Source organism: Protopterus annectens, chromosome 5.part1 (assembly GCF_019279795.1).
Source record: "Protopterus annectens isolate FY-2018-M chromosome 5.part1, PAN1.0, whole genome shotgun sequence".
Lineage (NCBI taxonomy): Eukaryota > Metazoa > Chordata > Ceratodontiformes > Protopteridae > Protopterus > Protopterus annectens.
This window is the reverse complement of record NC_056736.1, coordinates 321,451,195-321,473,861: the sequence shown is the minus strand read 5'-3', so window position 1 is coordinate 321,473,861 and position 22,667 is coordinate 321,451,195. Positions and strand designations below refer to the sequence as shown.

At 45.3% G+C, this 22,667-nt stretch overlaps 1 protein-coding gene across 4 annotated transcripts in view; it reads left to right on the top strand.

Moving 5' to 3' along the window:
- TGDS (TDP-glucose 4,6-dehydratase) overlaps positions 1-22,667 on the top strand; it is a 750,932-nt gene that overhangs the window by 680,575 nt on the left and 47,690 nt on the right. For all 4 annotated transcript variants that reach the window (XM_044073003.1, XM_044073005.1, XM_044073004.1 and 1 more), the window contains one exon: positions 5,759-5,856. In XM_044073003.1, the coding sequence (XP_043928938.1) occupies positions 5,759-5,856 (98 nt within the window). The remainder of the gene's footprint in view (positions 1-5,758; positions 5,857-22,667) is intronic.

Below are 22,667 nucleotides of genomic sequence, written 5' to 3'. Positions count from 1 at the left end.
AAAGAGACTTTTCTCCAGTAGTTTTATCTGAACAGGAGTCCGATGACTCTGAGGTTTCTGAATTTGAAGACATGCAACCCCTCTCTGCCTATGAGGATTCTGATGCAGAGGAATCCATTCCTTCTGCCTCTCCTCCCAAGGATTTTTCATTTGGTGAAACCCTACATACTTTAAGGGAGCATTTCCACTGGGAATGTCAGGACTATCCTCAGTCCAAAAAGAGACTCAGGGAATTCTTAGATTTACCACAGCACAGACCTTTAGCCATTCCTCCTGTCCTGGATGTTGTGGATGATGTTTTTATGGAATCCATTGTCTCCTGACACCCTTCCTCCTGCTCTCAGGAAACCTGACAGGTACTACAGAGTCCCTGACTCTCACAAATTCATTTTCAAAAATCCTACTGCTGACCCAAAGGTCATCTCCCAAGGACCTAAAGGAATTAAAGCAACCTCGGCTAAGAATCCCACCCCCCAGACAGGGATTCTCGAGCTTTAGACATATGTGGTAAAAAAGTATACACCTCTGCAACTCTTGCTGTTAGAGCACTAAATTGTCAGTTCCACATTCTGAAATAGCAGCATACCATGGAACTCCTCAACCAAAAAATATATTCCTTTCCTGCTTGTGCAGAAAATAAAGAATTACAAGAGCTTATGCATTCTGCAAGCCAAGTTACAAAGCACACCTTGCAATGTGACTTTGATGCCATAGAAGCATCTTGCAGGGCAGCAGTCACTGGTTCTGTCCTTAGAAGGCATGCTTGGCGTACGGAACAGACCTTGCCAGACCATGTCAAATCAAAATTATTGGATGCACCATTGAACAAAGACAATTTGTTTGGCACCGAGGCAGAAGAGGTCTTAAAAAAGATGGAAGAAAAAGCTAAATCTATGCAGACAGTTAGACTTTTTACAGGTCCAGCCTCCGAGGTTCAATAGGCATTGCCCCTCCAAGCACTGGTCCTTTCCGGCCCCCCTCCAGGCCAGCTCAGCCAAGACCAAGGGGAAGCAGACCCACCCCCCCTCCCCAGACAGCAAACTCAGGGAATGCAGAGATCTAAGCAATGGAGTTCCTCCTCTTCAAAAACAGGGAGTGCTAAGCCACCCCCTTATGACTTTACACCTCCACCCCTTACCTCTGCCCACCTGCTTGCACAACTGGGCCTCTATTACCAACGACCGATGGGTCCTCAACATAGTATCCCATGGATATGAATGTTATTTCCACTCCGCCAACCCCAAAAGGGTTCCCAGATCTTCTTCCAAACCAGTGGGCAGAGGCCAGAAAGCAAGTCCATTCCCTGCTCTCCATGAGGGCAATACAGCATGTTCCTGCAGACCAGATAGGCCAAGGTTTCTATTCCAGACTCTTCCTGGTACTCAGAAAAGAGGGCACCTGGCTCCCAGTCCTGGATCTATCCATTCTAAACACCTTTCTGGTGATAACAAAATTCAAAATGCTCACCCTCCAGCAGCTTCTTCCTATGCTTTCCAAGGATGCTTGGTTAGCCACCCTAGACTTAAAAGAGGCCTACCTACACATCCCAAATCAGGGACTCTTGCAGGAAATATCTATGTTTCAGGGCAGGATCTATGCACTTTCAGTTCTCTGCGCTTCCCTTTGGCTTATCCACTGCTCCAGAGTTTTCACAAAATGCCTGGTTCCAGCCATTTCTTTTGCAGACAAAGAAATATTCAAATTTATCCATACTTAGACGATTGCCTGATTCAAGCAGACAGTCTGGAAAAGCTGTTACAGCACCTGACCTTTGTAAATGACCTAATGACCTCCCTGAGGTATACTATCAACAAAAAGAAATCAAAACTAGTCCCCACACAAAAAATTATATTCCTGGGAGCAAGCCTGGACACAGCATCCCAGATGGCATTCCTTACTCCAGAAAAACAAGCCTACCTGACAGGCTGCTTCTCTCAACTAGCCACCAGAACCCAGTTATCCGCAAGGAAAATCCTGCAAGCTGTAGGGTTTATGGCATCTTGCATTCTACTCATTCCATATGCCAGACTGCATATGAGGAAACTACAGTGGTACCTAAAAAGCCTTTGGTGTCAACACTCTCAAGACCTAGAAACTGTCACACCTATGATACTTGTCTAAGAAAAGATTGGAGCCCAAATCAAATACATCTGCACATCAACCAAAAAGAGATGCTAGCTGTTCAGCATGCCATGACAGCTTTCAGACCATTACTCTCCCCGGGGCCTCTAGTGATCAAAACAGGCACCACCACAGTGATGTGGTGTATCAACAATCAGGGAGGGATTCACTCTTATCCTCTCTGCAGGCTCGCTATGACCCTTTGGCACACAGCCTCAGCCATGCAAATACACCTGCTAGCACAATTCTTGCCAGGCTCCCTAAACTCTCTGACAAGTAACTTAAGCAGAAACCTGCTAGACCCACATGAGTGGCAGCTAGACCACAGAACCTTCAACCTTGTAACCCAGAAATGGGGCAGCCCGAAGGTGGACCTCTTTGCCTCCCACTCCAGTCATCAGCTCAGCAAATTCTGCACCAGGGAACCTCACAGCAAGGCCTGGGAAGTGGATGCTCTATCCTTCCAATGGATAAACCTCTCAATCTATGCATTTCCCCCTCTACCGCTCATTTCAAGTGTACTGCTCAAAATAACGGAGGAAAAACCAAGGGCAGTCTTGATTGCCCCAGTCTGGCCATGCCAGCACTGGTACCCACTGCTGCACAGCCTGTCACCCCTGCCACCATGGCACCTACCTCAGATCCCAACACTCCTGACCCCGAAGAATGGAGAATTCATGCATCCATAATTGCAGACCCTGTACCTTGCAGCCTGGCTTATTCCCTGACCTCTCCTCCAGCTGCCAGCGTAAGCAAACAAGTCCTGAATGTTATATGTGAGGCCAGATGCCCCACCACTAGAAAATCCTATGCTGACAAGTGGAAAAGGTTTTGCACCTGGATCCATGCTAAGGGAGCCAAAACAGCACAGCCCTCCCTACCTCTCATCCTGGATTACCTAGCAGACTTACTACACAGAAGTCTATCCTTTTCTTCTATTAAAATGCATGCCTCTGCCATCTCTGCTCATTACAGCACAGAGTCACCTCTCTTCTCACACCCTGTCATCTAACAGTTCCTAAGAGGGGCTAACAACTTAAGGCCCCCCTGAAAGAGATCCTACCCCAGCTTGGGACCTTAACTTTGTGTTGGAAAAGCTCACCCTACCCCCCTTGAGCCTGCAGTTTCAGCAGAGTTAAAATTCTTCTCTTGGAAAACAGTCTTGCTTCTGGCCATCACTTCAGCTAGAAGAGTTTCAGAGCTACAAGCACTCATGGCTATAGAGCCCTTCATCATTTTCCATGCTGACAGGGTCTCCCTCAGAACTAACTCATCCTTCATGCCTAACATGGTGTCCAGTGTGGCTCTCAACCAATCCATTCATTTGCCCACCTTTTTCCCTAGCCCATAAAACAAGAGGGAAAAGATTCTGCACTCTCTAGATGTGCACAGACAGCTCAGATTCTATCAGGATAGGACTAAATCATTTAGAAAAAAATGACCAATTGCTAGTCAGCTTCACAGCAGGGGCAGAGGGCAAGGCCATATCTAGTCTCCAAATGGATAGCACACTGCATCCATTTCTGCTACAAACAGCATGGGAAACCGCCCCCAAAGGGGGTCAGGATGCATTCCACCAGGGCAATCTCGACCTCTGCAGCTTTTCTCAGAGGGGTCCCCACCAGGGACATCCTGGAGGCTGCAACATGGACTTCTGTTCATACTTTCACCAATCATTACCACCTGCCTATCTTCTCCAAGTCCTGGGCAGGCTTTGCCACCACAGTCTTGCAGGGCATCCTAGCCAGCCCCAAGTCTTTTTGACTGCCTCCACCCTTTTGTTCAGCTTTGGGAATCAACCCAAGTGTGATGACTGCAACAGTAAAACACAAAGAACATAGTACAGTTGTGTACACCTACCATAAATGTAGATGTCGAGTGTATTCACTGTCCCAGTCCTGGTTTCCTACCCTCCATCCCCCTTGTCTCTCTCTCCCTCCCTCTCCTTAGAGGGAATTTTTGGTATTTACTTTCTACTGGTTATGTTCTTCCACCATAACCTAGCTCCCTATGTGGGGGCCCCTGACAGTTGGGGCAAGAAAAACTGATGTAATGCCGTTGGCTGCCTGATCTGATTTCTACCACTGATGACCTGACGTCAGTCCTAGAGTCACAGCAACCGATGCAGAAATACTAAGCCTCTGGTATTTGGGCCGACTGAGGGCTACCCCTGGCAGGATAATCCAAGTGTGATGACTGCAAAAGTGAATACACTCGAACATCTGCATTTATGGTAAGTGTACACAACTGTACTTTCTCCCTTAACCAGTGGATAGAAGACCAGAAAATTACTACTAAACCCTTCTGTAAAACTAAGGCTGTGCTTTTTGGGACACATCAAAAACTAAGCAAAGCTCGTAATTCCCTGCGGATTGCAGATGTAAATAACAACCCTATTGAAACTACAAAATGATTCAAGTACCTTCTATTCTGGCTAGTTCAGACCCCTAATTTTCATTTCTACATTATAAAAAAAGTAAAATTCTCTTCTGTGGGCCCTGAAAATGAGTCCTTACTTAACAGATCCAGCAAGGGCAGCCATAGTTAAGAACTTTCTTTGCACAGCTTGAACATGATTTCCCCATTTTAGCAGTAGTAGCCAAAATTCAATGTACAGACCATTTCAATTGCTATTTCTCTCTTCATCACATGCTTCATCCTCCCACCTCATTACACTGGTATATATGCACTATACCTTGCTGCTGAGACAGGAAAACATTTTCATCCTAGAACATAATCTTTCGTTAGAAAAATAGAATTTGACAAGTTCATTGGAAATGTGGTTGATGTGTGAGTGGTTATTGGTGCTTATTGGCCTAGTAAATGTGTTTGATCTATAATTAGATATCTTTAATGCAAGTTATTTGCTGCAAAGTAGCTTCATAGTATACTGTTGATTTAAGCAAAACAGGGACATCTATGGTTAGGAACATACTGGTAAATGAAAAGCAGTTGTTCCAGCTGTATGCCAACCTTTGACTTTGTGATTCAGTGCTTAGTTTGTCTTGTGTGTTATCAGAAAGTTTAGATCTGGAGCCAGTGCAGTGGCATACAACCATAAAGCCCTAACTGTGACCCAGGTGACTTGAGTTCAGTTAGTAGGTTGGACATCTGAGACACTAGCAGGGAGGGATGCGTGTGCTCTTCTGAGGTGGATGAGGGTTTTTGCCAAAGACACATTTTGAGGGGAGACATGGTCCACGGAGGGGAGTATCTCTCAGAGGTTGTTGCGTACAGGGAAATTAGGGTAGGTCGTAATACCCCCCAAGCAGCAGAAGCATTTGCTTGGACCAACCAGCCTGGACACACAAGATCCATGTCAGTCCCAGTTCACTCAGAGGTGTCTAGGGGAGAGAGGAGGAGAAGGTACTTGCCATAGATTGTTTTGTGTAATAAAAGTTTTAAATCCACTTTGTGTTTTTGACTGTTTTATGAGTGGAAGTTCCAGCTGAACCATGTACTGGTGCACCTGTTTGGTCACTTAGTATGTTGTTCATGCACTGAAGCTGTATCTGTTTACTTTTATATATAAAAGTTAAAAAGGGGGTGGCTAGTGGTCTGTGGCTGTTTATTCATTTTCATTTATTTTCCCCTTAGAATGTATTATAAATGAAAACTTTAAATTTCTCTTTTATAGACCCTACAATGACTTGATGTACCCAATGAAATCTCAGAAGATCCATAATCTTGGATGGAGACCTAAAGTGCCATGGAAAGAGGGTATAGAAAAGACAAGTATGTTGAATTCTGTCACTAGGAAACTTAACAGTCAAAACAAATTACTTTAAAAAGGATGTATAGGAAAGGCATGTTACATCCTAAAGACTTATTAGTGCTAGTTTGTAGCAAAGAGTACACCAAACTTGATGACATATACTCAGATCTCTTTTGCTTGTGTGTTTTTATTTTTATACTTGCCATTATTATCATAAAAGTAGAAGACGCATTTTAGCAGGTGCTGCTGTTAAGGTAGTACATGCATACACGCACACACACGTGCACACCATTCACAGCTGTGCTTATTGTCTTTATAATTTCTCCAGAAAGAGTTAGGTGCACACGATAGGTTGTTACTAGGCTATTGGCCCTGACACCCTTACAAGCCTAGCCAAGAATTTAGCCCATGATCTGAAGTTGTCTTTATCTGGTCTTCAACTGTGGGTTCCCAGATCCGGCATGGATCCGACAGCCTCATAACCAGCATCTTGATCCGAGCTCCAGCCTTTCTCAGACAGACCCACACAGCAGCCCTGAAGTGTTGCCCGACTGCTCGTCTCTGGAGGCATTAGGGAGTCACCTTTCACTGCACCTAACGGCTTGGGAGTCCATCATGGAAGATCATTGGGTGTTGCAAATTATATCCAGAGGTTATTCATTCCCCTTTCTAAAATCTCCTCTACCACCCAGATACCTCCCAGACATTCCACCTGCACACAGGGAGGATGCATCATTGGAAATTACAAAGCTGCCAGAAAACCGGGTCATCCAACATGTCCCCCAAGACCAGTCCAGATTAGGCATTTATTCCAGGTTCTTTTTAGTGCCAGAGAAGACGGGGGACCTAAGACCAATTTTGGATCTACCGACCTTGAACCTGTCAGTGACCAAGACAAAATTCCAAATGGTCATCCTTCAGTCTATCCTCCCCTTCCTGCAGAAGAACAATTGACCTCCAGGATGCCTACTACCACATCAAAATGGACAGGTGCTCTCGGAGGTTCCTCCGCTTCCGGCTGGGAGCCAAGCATTACCAGTTTTGAGCACTCCCCTTTGGTCTCACCACAGCCCCCAGAGTGTACACCAAAGTGATAGCAGTAGTAGCGGCTCACCTGAGACTTCAGGGCATACATGTCTCCCCTTACCTAGATGATTGGCTCCTTGCTGCCCCTTCCAGACATCAGCTCTGTCTTTCAAGGGATTAAGTTTAGCCCAGCGGTTGGGCATCAAAATCAGTCTCAGCAAGTCTTCACTGGCCCCAGTTCAGGTATTAGATGTCATAGGGGCTCGGTTGGACACAATTCAAACCAAGGTCTTTCTTACCACGGAGAGGATACAGTCACTGAAGCTTCACATCCTGTGCGTTGTTCAAGTCCAACCACCGACAGTGGAAATAATATTAAGGAAGTTGGGGTCCATAGCAACCATGGTCAATCTGTTGCCTCTGGCACAGGTTCTTTAGTGGACTCTTGCAGTCCAATGGTCCATGTTAGACATTCCATTGTCTCACCTTGTCTGACTGTCTCGGATGTGCAAGAACCCTCTTCTGTAGTGGTTACCTTCTCCAGACCTTCTTCGGGGTCGCCCCTTTCTCCCCTTATTTCTCTCGGCTACAGTGACCACAGATGCTTCCCTACTAGCGTGGAGAGGGCACTGCTCTGGAAGGACAGTCCAAGACACATAGTCCCCTTATGAGACCAAATTGCATATCAGCGTCCTGGAGATGAGGGTGGTGCTTCTAGAGTTGCAGGCTCTCCATGCCTATCTTCCTCCAGGAATAGTTGCTATCCAGACAGACATGTCGGTTGTCTGGTACATCAACAAACAAGGGGGAACCAGGTCTTTACCCCCTGTGTCGCGAGGCCATGAGAGTGTAGGAGTAGGCAATCTCCACCGACCATTTTCCTGTGGCAATGCACATTCCGGGGAGGTCCAGCATTCCAGCGGACAGGCTCATCAGGTCTATTCTGATGCCTTACGAGTGGTCTCTGAATCCTTCAGTAGCGAAACAGATCTTTCTCAAGTGGGGTCAGCCTTGCTGCAATCTGCACCTCTCCTTCCAATGCAAAGTGCAGTGAGTTTTTCGCTCTGAACTCCCCTCTGGGGAAAGCCCCCAGAGACGCTCTGCTCCATGCTTGGCCCCCGGTCTTCTGTATGCCTATCCTCCTCTTCCATTAATTCCAAAATTCCTTAAGAAAGCTCACAGGCTGGGGAGCCTAGTAGTCCTCATTGCCCCATTCTGGCCTCGCCAAGTCTAGTTTCCCTCTCTGTGGTTCATCTGGTGGCTCCACCATGGCTGTTGGATACAGTTCTGGGTCTCATGTTGGATACAGTTCTGGATCTCATTTCTCATCCTTCAGGGATTCTTCATCCAGACCTGGGCAATCTGAAGCTTACCGCCTGGCTGTTCCAGTTCCCCTGATTGTCAGAACTCCCGATTTATCTTCACCTGTCAAAAAGATCCTGGTGGCTGCTCATAAATCTTCCACCAGAAAGGTATACTCCAGTAAATGGAGACATTTTTTGATCTAGGCCTCACGGCATGCCATAGATTCCTCTACTGCTCCAGTCTCGTCGCTTTTGGAATTCTTAGCAGGGATCTTCCCACAAGGTGCTAGTTTTTCTACAGTCAAGGTTCAACTTTTGACGATTTCTAATTTTCATGTGGGGCATAAAATGGCTTCCTTAGCATCTTGTAAGCTCTGCAAAGCCTTCCTAAAAGGCACTTTTCTTCTTCACCCACCAATCAAGGATCCTACGTTGCCATGGGATCTTATGCTGGTTTTACAGGCATTGGTTTCACCTCCCTTTGAATCCGCAGCTTCTGTGGATCTGCAATTTTTGTCCTGGAAGACAGCCTTCCTGGTGGCTATTACTTCTGCCAGAAGGGTTGTGGAACTTCAAGCATTCAGTCAAACCACCTTATATGATTTTTCATAAGGATAGGGTATCCTTGCGTACTAATCCCTCCTTTCTTCCTAAGGTAGCTTCAGAATCCAATATTAATCAGGTTATTAATCTCCTGGTCTTTTCCCGAATTTCCAACACAAGGGAGAATACAAATTTCACTTGTTGGACGTGCACATACAGTTAAATTTCTACTTGTACAGAACTAAAGCATTCCGTAAGTCTGACCAACTCTTCATATCCTACTCTAAACCCTTCTTAGGGAAATCAGTATCTAAAGTCACCATTGCCTGTTGGATTTCCCAGTGTATTTTTCTGGCATATTCTACTAAGGGATTAACTCCACCAGGTCAAGTGAAGGCAGCTGCCTTCTTGTTCAGAGTTTCGTTAGATGATATTTGTTCTGTGGCCACCTGGGCTTCATCTAATACCTTTATCTCGCACTACAAGTTGGACATCATATCCAGGAACAGGGCATCCTTTGGCTCCGCTGTGCTCCGTAATATCCTTCCATGAGGGCCTCCCAGGTGTTTAGTAGCTGGGGACTCTGTCCCACAGGTTGAAAACCAAATGTTATGTCCTCACAGTAACGTTCCATCTGAGTTGTTCATTTGTCTTCAGCTATCCCTCCCTCCCTCCTTCCCCTTGCCTTGCATAGACTGTGGTGGTTTGATGAGTAGAGGATATGGTCATCACCAGGATGCCTATTACTCTTTCCTTCTTGTTTATGGTTACTTTGGCATGGGACAAGGTTTTGGGTCAGGGATAATGCTTGGTTGGGCTGCAAACTCGATCTGAAGGGAGGAAGGAGGCAGGGGCATTATCGGTAGGAGAGGAGCTTGGAGCTCAGATCAAGATGCTGGATATGTGGCCGTTGGATCTGTGCCGCATCTGGGAACCCACAGGTTGAAGACAAATGAAGAACAACAACTCAGATGGAATGTTATGGTGTGTAATTAACTTCTTTTTCTGACAAGTCAGCACCCGATACCCCTCTCCAGCAGGGACACAGATGGAATCACAGGGATGCATTTTCTATTCTCCATCCAGTTGTCCAGGTTGCGCTTAAAAAGGGTTAATGAGATACTCTGCTTGACGTGGCGGTGGAGTCTGGTTCACAGAAGGGGGAGTCTCTGGGACACAAATCTGTCACGCCAACAAGTCCTGTTGATGTCATAAACCAGGTTGAGGTCATGCATGTGGGTTGTTTGAATGGAGATGCACTTACGGATATGCAGCATTCCCATAAAGACTGGGTCTAAGATCACTTTGTATGCCAGGCAGCGGTCACCTCTGTGGATTCTGTATGAGAGTGAGTAGAGGGACAGGGCTTTTAGCCTATCTGTGTAGGATAGAAGTTTGAGGCCCTGGATTCTCCTGTTGCGGAACCTCTGTGGTCCTCCAGCCACTGCATGTGCTTTGTGAGTTACATGCAAAAAGGGACATTGTACCCAATGATGTGTATTATAAGGGAAGAATACATGGATGTTATGACCTCCTTGTCCCTGGATGAAATACCCTTACCAATGAGGTGGGCCATGTAGAAAGCTTTCAGTACAGTAGGGGCAGTATGGTGGACAAAAGTTAGTTTGCTATCAACCTGGGTCCCCAAGTCCCTCATGACTGATTGCATGCTTATGATCTTGTTATTAACATGATAATTTTGGGGATGTCACTCTCCCCAAAGAGGATAATGATGAATTTTTTGACATTCAGTTTGAGGCCATGTTTCTGGCACTAATCATTTGTTTGGGTGAGACCCTCTTGGAGGATGTCCACATCACTAGGAGAATTGATGACAGCGCCCAGCTTGCAGTCATCTGCAGACTTGATCAGCCATAGCCCACTGGTTTTGGCCTGCACCTCAGAGAAGTATATCCCAAACAACAGAGGCCCCAAGACCGATCCCTGGGGTACACCGCTCATTATGGGTCTACTGCTTGAGGTGGCTTACCCTATTTTGACTAGGTGGGTACTGTCATTGAGGCAGTTTGCTACCCATATGGTAACATATGGATTTATGCCTAGTTGAGAGAGTCTTTCTATTATACCCGAGGGGGAATAGTATTGAAGGCTTTGGCCAGGTCAAGGTAGGCGGTGTGCACCATCTTCCCCTCGACCATGGACTGTCTCAAAGAAGTCGACCAGATTTAATGGCATAACCTCCCCTTGATGAAACCAAACTGTGTAGGATTGAGTGTTTGGAGGTTGCCAATGCCCTTGTTTATGAAGTCCATGATAATCTGTTCATGGCCTTGCAGGTCAGGCTAGTTAGGCTGATGGGTCTATAATTTCCTGAATTGGTGGACTCTCCACTTTTATGCAAAGGGATGACAGTAGGCGTCCTCCACTTGGCTGGTACAAAGCCGCTACTCGGGGTTTGGTTGAATAAGGTTCCTAATGGTACTGCAGGTTCCTGCCTGAGTTCTTGTAGAATGCAGCCTAGGATGTTATCAGATCCCGTGCAGGCAGTCCTGAAGATGCTATGTTTGGTGAGTTGGTTTCCCAGCCCTTTGACTTAGGGTCTGTTTTATATGTCATTCTCTGTCTAACCTCTCTTAAAGGTGATAGATGTGTAGTCTGGGTATGTCCACCATGACTCAGGTCCAGCAAGCTAGTGCATTTTCAGTGCCTGGAGTCCGTCTACCTCAACAAGTTTTTGCTTTGGAGGATTTCATAAAAATGGTAGTGTAGCTCTTCTTGTTTTGGCAGAGCTCACAGCATGCATCCAGTCAGCCCTTCAGTTATGTATTAACTATATGATAATATATATATATATATATATGTATATATATATATATGTATATATATATATATATATGTGTGTGTGTGTGTGTAACCCCCATGTTGGGGTCATTTATTGCACTGTTCTGACTAGTTTGCTACTTGTGTGTCTCTGCTATCCTTAAACAAAACAAACAAATATTGCTATTTTCCCACTTTCTATAATTTAAAAAAAAGTTCAGTTACAGAGTTGCTGTTCTGAACTGTTATTAAGTTTCTTGGAGGTCAGTGCTAACTTGGGCTAAAGGGAAGTCTCTGTGTTCACCAGTGGCAGTGGTTAACACTGAGCAGCCTGCCTGTCCATGTAGGAGTGGTTACTGCCTAGAAACTAGTTTTATTGGCCATTTTGGGTCAATTCCAAACTCCTTGATCTCTGTCTCTCTCTTAAAACCATGCAGCCGCGTGGTTTTGGCATCTTTCCAGGCTTGATAGTTGTTGTTGAAGCACCTACCAAGAGGAGAAAATGCTGAGAGAAGAAAGGAGCCACTTTTGAGATTTTAAGTATTTTCTTCAGATTAATTTCTGAGAAAAACTGCATTGCCGCCTACGTTTCGGCATTGTCTTTCTTGCAAAAGTTGATATCTGTGTTAGAAAGAGTATTTAGAACATACCTAGAGCCTGTTTATTGCATTTTTTGTGTTGCACTTAATTTAAAATCGTTTTTCTTAAAATTGCAATTTACCTGCCTCTGACATAGCACACACGTGTTGGGGTCATTTATTGCACTGTTTGCTAGTTTGCAACTTGTGTGTCTTTGCTATCCTTAAACAAAAACAAAAAATCTTGCTATTTTCCCACTTTCTATAATTTAAAAAAAAGTTCAGTTACAGAGTTGTTGTTCTGAACTGTTTGTAAGTTTCTTGGAGGCCAGTGCTTACTTAGGTTCATAGGTTCATACTAGGCTATCTGCCCAAGGGCATTTATAAGCCTAGCCCAGAGTTTTGTGGCTTTCGCCACCCCTTTAGTTTGAAGGATACTATGCCCATTATTTTGCTGTGCCTCTGTCAAGCAGTGACACTGAGGTAATCCCTGGGGTATATCTGCGATCTCCCATCCATTGGTCAAGATTTCTCTTGAACAAGGCCAGCGAGGTGCTCTGCCTCACATGTACCGGGATTTTGTTCCACAGCATAGGGAGTCTCTGGGTGATGAATCTGTCCCTCCAGCACGTCCTATTAATAACCGTGTCAAGGTTTAAGTCTCCTGCCCTTGTAGTTCTGAGGGATCTAGATTTTTTGAGGTGAAGCATGTTCATCAATTCTGGGTTGGACATGGCCTTGTATGTCAGGCACAGGTCACCTCTGAGCAGACGGTAAGCGACTGAATAGAGCTGGAGTTCCTTCAGTCGGGCAGCATAAGACATATTTTTGAGACCCTTTATCCTTTTGGTGAGGAACTTTTGGGGCCTTTCCAGTTGCTGCAGGTGTCGGGTCAGATACATTCCGAATGGGGCATTGTACTCAATCATTGGTCTGATGAGTGATGAGTACAGGGGACGATGACCTCCCTTGATCTAGATGTGAATCCCTTCATGATCAGGTGGGCAATGTAGAAGGTCTTCCTAACTACTTTGGCAACGTGTGTGTCAAATGAAAGGTTACTGTCAACCTGGGTCCCCAGATCCCTGATAACCTCTTCTGTGCTCAGTGGATTACCACCTATATGGTAGCTAGGGGTAACCTTGTTTTTCCCGAAGGGTATGACTATGCATTTCTTGGCGTTTAACTTTAGTCCATGGCTCTGGCACCAGTTATCCGTTTCTATGAGACCCTTCTGAAGGATATCTGTGTCAGATGTGTTCTCGACTATGGCACCCAGTTTGCAGTCATCTGCAAATTTTGTCAGCCATAACCATCCTGTGTTTGCTTGTACTTCTGAAAAGTAGATGCCGAACAAGAGTGGGCCCAGGACTGAGCCCTGTGGGACACCACTTGTGACAGGCTTTGAGTCTGACATGGCGCTAGCAACTCTGACCCTGTGGGTTCTGTCACTTAGCCAGTTTTCAACCCATCTTGTGACGTATGGGTTTACATTTAAGCTGATGAGTTTTTCAATGATACCTGAGTGGGGTATTGTGTCGAAAGCCTTTGTCAGGTCGAGGTAGGCTGTGTGGACTGCCTTTCCCTCATCAATGGCCTTGGTGACTGTTTCGAAAAAGTCAACCAAGTTTAAAAGGCATGATCTGCCTTTGACAAAGCCAAACTGGGTTGGATCCAAAGTCTGCAAGTCCCCTATGTCTTTATTTATGAGTTCCATTATGATCCTCTCCATAGCTTTGCAGATCAGGCTTGTCAAGCTGATGGGACGGTAATTTCCAGGGTCGGTGGAGGCACCGCCTTTGTGAAGTGGGACCACAGTTGCCGTACGCCACTCCTTGGGTACGTATCCTGAGGTGAGGCTAAGATTAAACAGCTGTCCTAACTGTGGGTTTAATTCCTCATTGAGTTCGTGGAGCACACAACCGGGGACACCATCTGGTCCCATGGATGCTGTGTTTTTCGCCTTGGAGAGAGCAGTTCTCACCTGAGCGTTAGAGATGTTTGGGGGGCTACAATCCTCTGGTATAGATATCTCTCCTTTTGGTGGGGAGTTTGCACTGAACCTGTCAGCCAGTATGTTGGCAATGTCTGTAGGTTCAGTGATTTTTACATCATTTTGAACTAATTCTGAGCATATCTGGGAGTTTCCTCCCAGGTTTCTGACATAGCTAAAGAAGGCCTTATGATTATCTTTTGAGTCATTAGCGATTTTTCTCTCAAAATTTGCCTTGGAAGATTTTATGAGAGATCGTAGTTTTTTACTTATAATGATCAAAGGTGTCTTACCTTTTAGGGATTTTGCTCTATCTTGTAGTAGCTTCCTCCTTTTGTTGTAGAGCTTGTTTATGGCTGGGGTCCACCAGACTGGACGCTTGCCTTTGGTACAAAGAGTTTTTGTTTTGTTTGGGATTGCCTGATCCATGCAGTCCTGTAGGTGCTGGTAGAAGGCATTTGTAAATGATTCGGCGGCTTGAGTAATGGTTTCCACAGGCTCTGGGGCCTTAAAAGAGACCACACTAGTCTTTAGAAGTGTGAAGTCTGCTTTTGAGAAGTTCTTCACTGTGGTCTTTTTTATCTCAGGTGGGGGTGGGATGTGGACTTCCAGTGAGATTAGTTTATGATCTGATCTCACCAGTGAGGGGTATACTTCCGGTGTTGAACATTGTGACCCCATGTTCGTGATGATGAGATCAAGTATGTTTTCACCTCTTGTGGGGATGGTGACTAGTTATTCCATGGCATTTGAGTTTATGAACTCTAGGAACCTTTGGGCTAGAGTGTTGGGGCTTGAGTAGTGATCCCAGTCTATATTCGGGTAGTTGAAGTCACCTAGTATGATGGTGTTTGGAGATACATTTATCCCCTCCAGTGTTTTCAGGAAAGCTATGTGAGGTTCCTGAGTTTGAGAGGGTGGCCTGTAACATGCTACAAATTGCAGAGCAGTCTTGCCTATGGTTAATTGCACCTGGATGGTCTCCGATGCATCGTGCATTGCCACCAACCTTGAGGTGTGGGTGTCCTTGATGAATATGGACACCCCCCCTCCTTTCTTGGTGGTGTCCGGATTTTGGGGCCGGAACGCATGATATGAGGTAAAACCTGATAGTGCCGGGGTGCTCTCAGGAGCCTTGAACCAGGTTTCGGTCACAGCACAGACATCGATGTTCTCCATACTGAGAAGGGCCTCGAGTGCGTGCATCTTGAGGTTGAGACTTCTGGCATTGAGCAGCATTACCCTTAGTTTTTTCCTTTTTGTGTTCTAGGGTGGTAGGTTTAGAATTTGAGCCTTGCCTAAAAAAGGCACTATGGGGGTGGCAAGAGCCTTTGCCAATATCCGGAAGCCCAGGGGTGACAGATGCAAGCCGTCCCTTGCGAAGCAGCGTGGCTTGTCCAGCATGTCATCCCAGGCAGACAGACATTGGATCCCCTTTGAATGACACCAGAGTATAAGCCAATTATTAAAGCTGATCATCTTATCTCTGTATTGTGGCATCATTCTTGGTGAAGGTAGGATACTGCTCAAGGTCAGGGTCATACCTGCCTGGGCTACATAATCAGAGAGCTTCTCTGTCTCTTCTCATGTAGTCCAGGGAGGTACGTCTCAGGTCGTTCACACCAGCGTGGACAATGACTGAGTCGTACTTGTACCTGCTGTTGAGAGACCTGAGTGCTTGCGTTATGTGGCGGATTCTAGCGGCTAAAGGGAAGTCTCTGTGTTCACCAGTGGTAGTGGTTAACATTGAGCAGCCTGCCTGTCCCTGTAGGAGTGGTTACTGCCTAGAAACTGTAGTTTTATTGGCCATTTTGGGTCAATTCCAAACTCCTTGATCTCTCTCTCTCTTAAAACCCTGCAACTCTCTTTTTTGCACGGTCTTGCTCAGCGTCGGGCAGTGCCGGTTAGCTGGGGTATACTATTCCTGGCTCCACAAAGTCTGCGCTGCAAATTTTCTCTTAGAACTAGGCAAGCCTCAACTCAAGTGCTTCAGATCAACTGCTCTTATTGCAGCACTTGCATAACCCAAATCAGCACTTGTCCAAATCTCCTAGACAGCACTATTATTTTCCAAATCTTCTAGACAGCACTATTATAATACAGCGTAAGACCCTTGATTGTCCGCAAGACAAGTGAAATTTACTTTTCCAAGCATGTCCAGAAGTCAGCTTCAGGTATACTCTCCAGTTCATCTGGTGGAATTGCGCATCCTGAGGCAATGTCACAACTGCCTCAAATATACAGACAACCCTCTCCTCTTACCTCTAGACACAACCACTTGTGAGAGATGCAAATACACAGCCAGACTGGAGGCTAAGCACTCTCAACCCATGACTGTAACAGATAGTCAAGAGGAGAAGAGACACACTAGCATCACACCACCAGTCACACATGGATCTACAAAACAAGCACCGGCAAAACATACACATAAATACACAAAAACATATTCGGAGGCACTAGGTACCAATCTGAAAAAGAAACAGTGCCCTCCAAAGCAGACAAGCAAGCAACCTGCACCTCCAAACACAATCCAGAAAACACATAATTCACCTCAGCAGTGTGCCTCACGACAGCCCCTAAGGCAAAACACCATACCCAATACGCTAGTAATAGGAGACTCTATAGTAAGGCACACAGATGTTCCACTCAGCAGGCTGAACAAGGAGAAGGTTACTGTGAGCTGCCTGTCGGGTGCTAGGATCTGCCACATAACACAGGCACTTAGGTCACTCCAGAACAAGTACAAGTATGACGCTGTCATTGTACATGTTGGTGTGAATGGTCTAAGACGTACCTCCCTGGACTACATGAAAAGAGACATTGAGGAGCTCTCTGATCATGTAGCCCAAGCTGGTATGACCCTGACTTTGAGTAGAATACTACCTTCACCTAGAATGATACCACAATACAAAGACAAAATTATCAATTTCAACAATTGGCTAAGCTTTTGGTGTCATTCTAAGGGGATCCAGTGTCTGTCTGCCTGGGATGACATAATAGACAAGCCTCACTGTTTCGCCAGAGATGGTTTGCACCTGTCACGCCTAGGCTTTCGAATACTGGCCAAGGCTCTTGCCGTCCCCATAGTGCCTTTTTTAGGCAAGGCTCAAAGGACAAACCAACCACCGTAACCAGCACAGGTAACCAAACAAAACGCCAGAAGTCTCAACCTCAAAATGCATGCACTCAAGGCACTCCTCAGTATGGAGAAAATCGATGTTTGTGCAGTGACGGAAACCTGGTTCAAGGCTCCAGAGAGCACCCCAGCACTACCAGGTTACAATTCATATCATACCTTCCGGCCTCAGTTACCGGATCACAGTACAAAGGGCGGAGGTGTATCCATATTCATCAAGGATACCCACATCTCCAGGTTAGTGGCGCAGCATGATGCCCCAGAGATCATCCATGCGCAACTATCAGCAGGCAAAACCACATTTCAAATCGTAGCCTGTTATAGATCGCCCACCATGTCCCAAGATGCTCACTCAGCATTCCTTGAGGCATTGGAAAATATAAAGGTCCTACCCAACACCATCATTTTGAGTGATTTCAACTACCCTGGTATGGACTGGGCGAACTAGCAAAGTTCAAACTCCTATGCCCAGCGGTTCATAGAAATTATAAATTCAAATGCCCTTGAACAACTGGTATGATCTCCCACTAGATGGGACAACATATTGGATTTAGTCATCACAAATATGGGTGCCCATTGTACCACACCCATTATCACTCCCTCTCTGGTCAGATCAGACCACAAACTGATAACCCTAGACATCCTCACCCCTCCACCTTCCCCAGTCAAAGAAACCATTGTAAAAAACCTTTCCGAAACAAACTTCAAACTACTTGCGTCAGAAGTGGAAAGCTTCACTATCCCCTTGCAGAAGGATAATGATATCCAGGATGCAGAATCCTACACCAAGGCACTTTATATACATCTTCAGGATTGCATGGACCGTGATATCCCAAATAAAACCAAGACTCCTTCCTCAAGTAAGAAGAAACCAGTCTGGTGGACCCTGGCCATAAGCAAACTATACAATAAAAGGAGGAGACTTATACAAAAAAAGGCCAAATCTCAAGTAGAAAAATCTTCCCTGATCAGCTTTAGTAAGAAATTGAGGGCCCACATCAAGTCAACAAAAGCAAAAAAAAAAGTTATCAAGGATAACCATAAGGCCTTCTATGGTTACGTCAAAAACCTAAATGGCAACGCTCAGGTCTGTTCTGAGCTAGTACAAAATGGAACAAAATACACTGACCCCACTGACATCGCCAACATCTTGGCTGACAAGTTCCGTGCAAATTCCCCCCCCCCACCACCACCACCACCACCTACAGGGCCTATTACTATTCCAGAGGATTGTGTAACTCCAATTATTACTGATACGTTGGTTAATAAGGCTCTATCTAAAGCTAAAAACACTGCCTCCATGGGACCAGGTGGTGTTCCGGGCTGTGTCATACGCGAGCTCCAAAGTGAATTAACCCCACATCTGAATACCCTGTTCAGTCTCAATCTCTCGACAGGATATGTGCTCATAGAATGGCACACAGCAGCGGTGGTTCCGCTGCACAAGGGTGGGCCCACAACCGACCCTGGGAACTACAGACCAATAAGCCTGACCAGTCTGATCTGTAAGGTAATGGAGCGAATCATTATGGAACTCATAAATGGAGAGATTGGGAACCTCCAAACACTTGACCCCACACAGTTCGACTTCGTCAAGGGCAGATCATGCCTCCTGAACCTGGTGGACTTCTTTGAGACAGCTACTCAGGCTATAGATAAGGGAAAGGAGGTACACACGGCTTACCTTGACCTTGCTAAAGCATTTGACACCATTCCCCATTCGGGTATTATTGATAAACTCACCAACCTGGGCATAAACCCTTACGTCACAAGATGGATCGCAAACTGGCTCTCAGACAGATCCCACAAAGTAAGAGTAGGGGGATCTGTGTCCGAATCCAGACCAGTAACGAGTGGTGTGCCTCAGGGCTCTGTCCTGGGGCCCCTCCTGTTTGGCATATACTTCTCAGAAGTACAGGTATGCACTGAAGGGCTGTGTCTGACCAAGTTTGCGGACAATTGCAAACTGGGTGCTATAATAGAGTCTCCGGCCAACATGGATATCCTCCAGAAGGGCCTTAATGAGACTGATGCATGGTGTCAAAGACATGGTCTCAAGCTAAATGCTAAAAAATGCATAGTAATCCCCTTTGGAAAAAACAGAGTACCTGCGAACTACCACATAGGAGGTAACCCCCCTGAAATCTGAAGTAGTAATAAGGGATCTAGGGACCCAAGTAGATAGTCAGCTTTCCTTTGATAACCATGTTGCCAAGGTGGTTAGAAAATCCTTCGGTGTGACCCATCTGATCTCGAAAGGGTTTGCATCAAGATCTAAGGATGTAGTGGTGCCCCTCTACTCTTCCCTCATCAGACCCATTATTGAGTACAATGCACCAACTGGAATGTACCTGGCTAGGCATCTCCAGCAGCTGGAGAGACCACAGAGGTACCTCACTAAGAGCATTACTGGCCTCAAACAGTTGCAGCACGATTGAAAAAACTAAGGCTTTTCTCTGTTGCATACCGCCTTCTCAGAGGCGATCTCTGTCTAATATACAGAGACATGTCCAACCCAGAACTGTTGAACATGCTCCATCTTAGCACAACCAAATCCACTCAGGCTACACACTCTAGGGATATAACCCTCAGCACAACAATGAATAGAACATGCTGGAGGGATAGATTCCCTTCGCAAGGACTTCCTTTGCTATGGAACAATGTCTCAATCTACATAAGACAGAGCCCCTCACTATCACTCTTCAAGAAGAACCTTGACGAGTGGATGGGTAACAGAAAGTTCACACCAGGGATCATACCAACAGCTCTACTAGATAGGGGCCAAGGGTACTAGCTGCTAGATTAAGAACCTAGGGAACTAACCAAAGGGGCAGTGAATACCGCACAACGTGGCTGGGCTAATATATGCCTTCAGGCAGATAGCCCACTACCTACCTATGAACCTATAAATATATATATCTATATATATATATATATATATATATATATATATATATATATATATATATATATATATATATATAAATCTATATAGATATATAGATATATATGGGTTACCTTTAATTGACAGCCCACTCCATCAAAACCAACTTCACCGGCACGGAAGAGCCGACGTTTCCCATACGGTTAATAATCATTTGGCCATCTCAAATTTAACTACCAGTAAAACAAACCCAACAATGTGGGGGGCTACACCCCCCACACCCACCTATGTGGGGAGGTTTGCCCCCCCCCCCTTCATAAATATTCCAACTTCGAGAATGCACTACCGCGGGGGTAAGAGGCAAATTTCAGGTTGCTGGCCAAACTGTTACTTACCGTGTGGAAAACGTCGGCTCTTCCATTGTCGATGTTCTGCCGTGTCGGTGAAGTGGGTTTCGATGGAGTGGGCTGTTGATTAACTAAAGGTAACCCATATATATGTATATACACTGTGTAACTATAAGTAATAGTTAAGTATTAACAAATATAAATAAATAAATAACCCAGCCTGTCAAAACATGAAGGGCTAGTCCACATAGTTTGTTGGATTTCTATTTGAAGAGGAGGAGGACTTATCTTGTACCTTCCAAAAGTCATCTGCCCTTGAGTATGACTACAGTGATGAAGAAACTGCCTCCTGAGGTTCCCCAATGAAAGGTCTTACTTGGAGAGGCCTTTCATGTCATGATGGAGCACTTTGAGTAGGAATCAAATGAGTAGTCTAAGACTAAAAAAACAGACCTATGCCTATATGATATGTACTGAACTAAACCTGCTGATGTTCCTTCGGTGTTTCAGGTCTTTGAGGATGCATTTCTGATCCCATATCTGGAGCTGAATTTCCCATTTCTCACCCCCAAAGAAGCCTGATAGGTTTTACATTGCCCAATAGGCTTGTTAGTACTTTTATAGGGACTTGATTGTTTATCCAGCAGTAGTCTCTTTGGATGCTTGCAGTAGATCTAGGTAAGTTTCAGATGTCATCATCCTCCCAAGTGATAGGGAAACCAGAGTGTTCATATGCCTCAGGAAGAAGGATTGCACCTCTTCTGCATTGGCTTTCAGGGCTGTTAACTACTTGACCCATGTAGGTGTTTGTCAGGAGTAGGTCCCTAAGTAAACAAAACGATTTGTCTGGAAACATCTCTGATAAGACTGAAATTACATCTAACCAAATTTGCCTGTGGTGCTAGATGTTGGGCAGGCATGTAACAAATGTCAGTTTGATGCTCTGAATACAGTATCCATGGAAGCAACTGCAAGGACATAAGGAAATATGCATGGCTGAGGAAACTCCCTACCAGAATATGTCAAAGGGCAGCTCCTAAATGTTCTTCAAGGTAAAAGGCTTTTCATGCTCTCCCCACCCAAGGCATCTTCAAAAAGCTGAAAGACAATGATAAAACCATGCAAACAATAAAGCAGTTGTTTCTTCCACAGGTACAGGAGAAACTACCAATCCAAGCAGTACCCTGCCTACCATCAGGCCAGATATTAGATGTTGAGTGAGACATAAAATAACATTGGAAAAGAAATAGCAGGGCAGAACAAGTCAGGAAGGCCGTCTGTAAATAGTTCCACAGGGCCCATTGGCCACTCATGACTCCATCAAGGAAATCACTCCTTCCCCTGTTAAGCACACACATGCATATGTGAGCACACACACACACACACACACACACACACACACACACACACACACACACACACACAAACACACACACATACACCTTCCTCTTCCTAGGTTTTAGGAAGTTGACCAACCATCATGGCTTTTTGGTAGAAAAATACCTCAGAAAAAATGGGTCCGAGATGCAGTCTTTTCAGGGTACAGGATAGAATTCAGATGTTCTCTTTTATGGGAATGCCACTTATCCTGGCAGACTCAGTGGAGTTGACTTTTTCCCCTCCTCCTGACTGAACTTGCCATAGCAAGCTTCTGTGTCAAGGAGTAGGGGATGGATTTTTACTACAGACTGTCCTTGATTCTAAAAAAGGATACTCTATGGATTCCTATCCGGGACATCTCAAATTTAAAGTTGTGCTTAATGTTTCAGAAATCTAAATTCATACCCTGCAATTCCTCCTAACTTTGCATATGCCTTAGGCTTTTTTATGCCTGAAAGATGCCTAACTGAATATTCCAGTACACATGAAGTGCTGTCAGGTTTTCAGTTTTAGAGTGGGTCACTTCCATTCCCAGTTTGCTTTCTTGCCCTTTGGATTTTTTACTTCTCCCAGCATTTCACAAAGTGCCTTGCCCTAATAGTGGCATTGTTGAGGACAGAGAGCAGTTGTATCTGGCTAAACTAGGACAATTGACTGTTTCATATCCAGTCACAATAGGAACTACAGAACAGTCTCAGTTTAATCTCAAATGTCTCCAAAATCAGGGGTTTTCATAGAACATTCCTAAGTCCGTCTTGATCCCAGGCACATGGATAGTTGTACTGAGGGGCACTCTGTGTCTGTTATGGCCTTCTTACCACACAACATTAAGAGTCCTCTGAAGGCCTTTTTCCTCAAA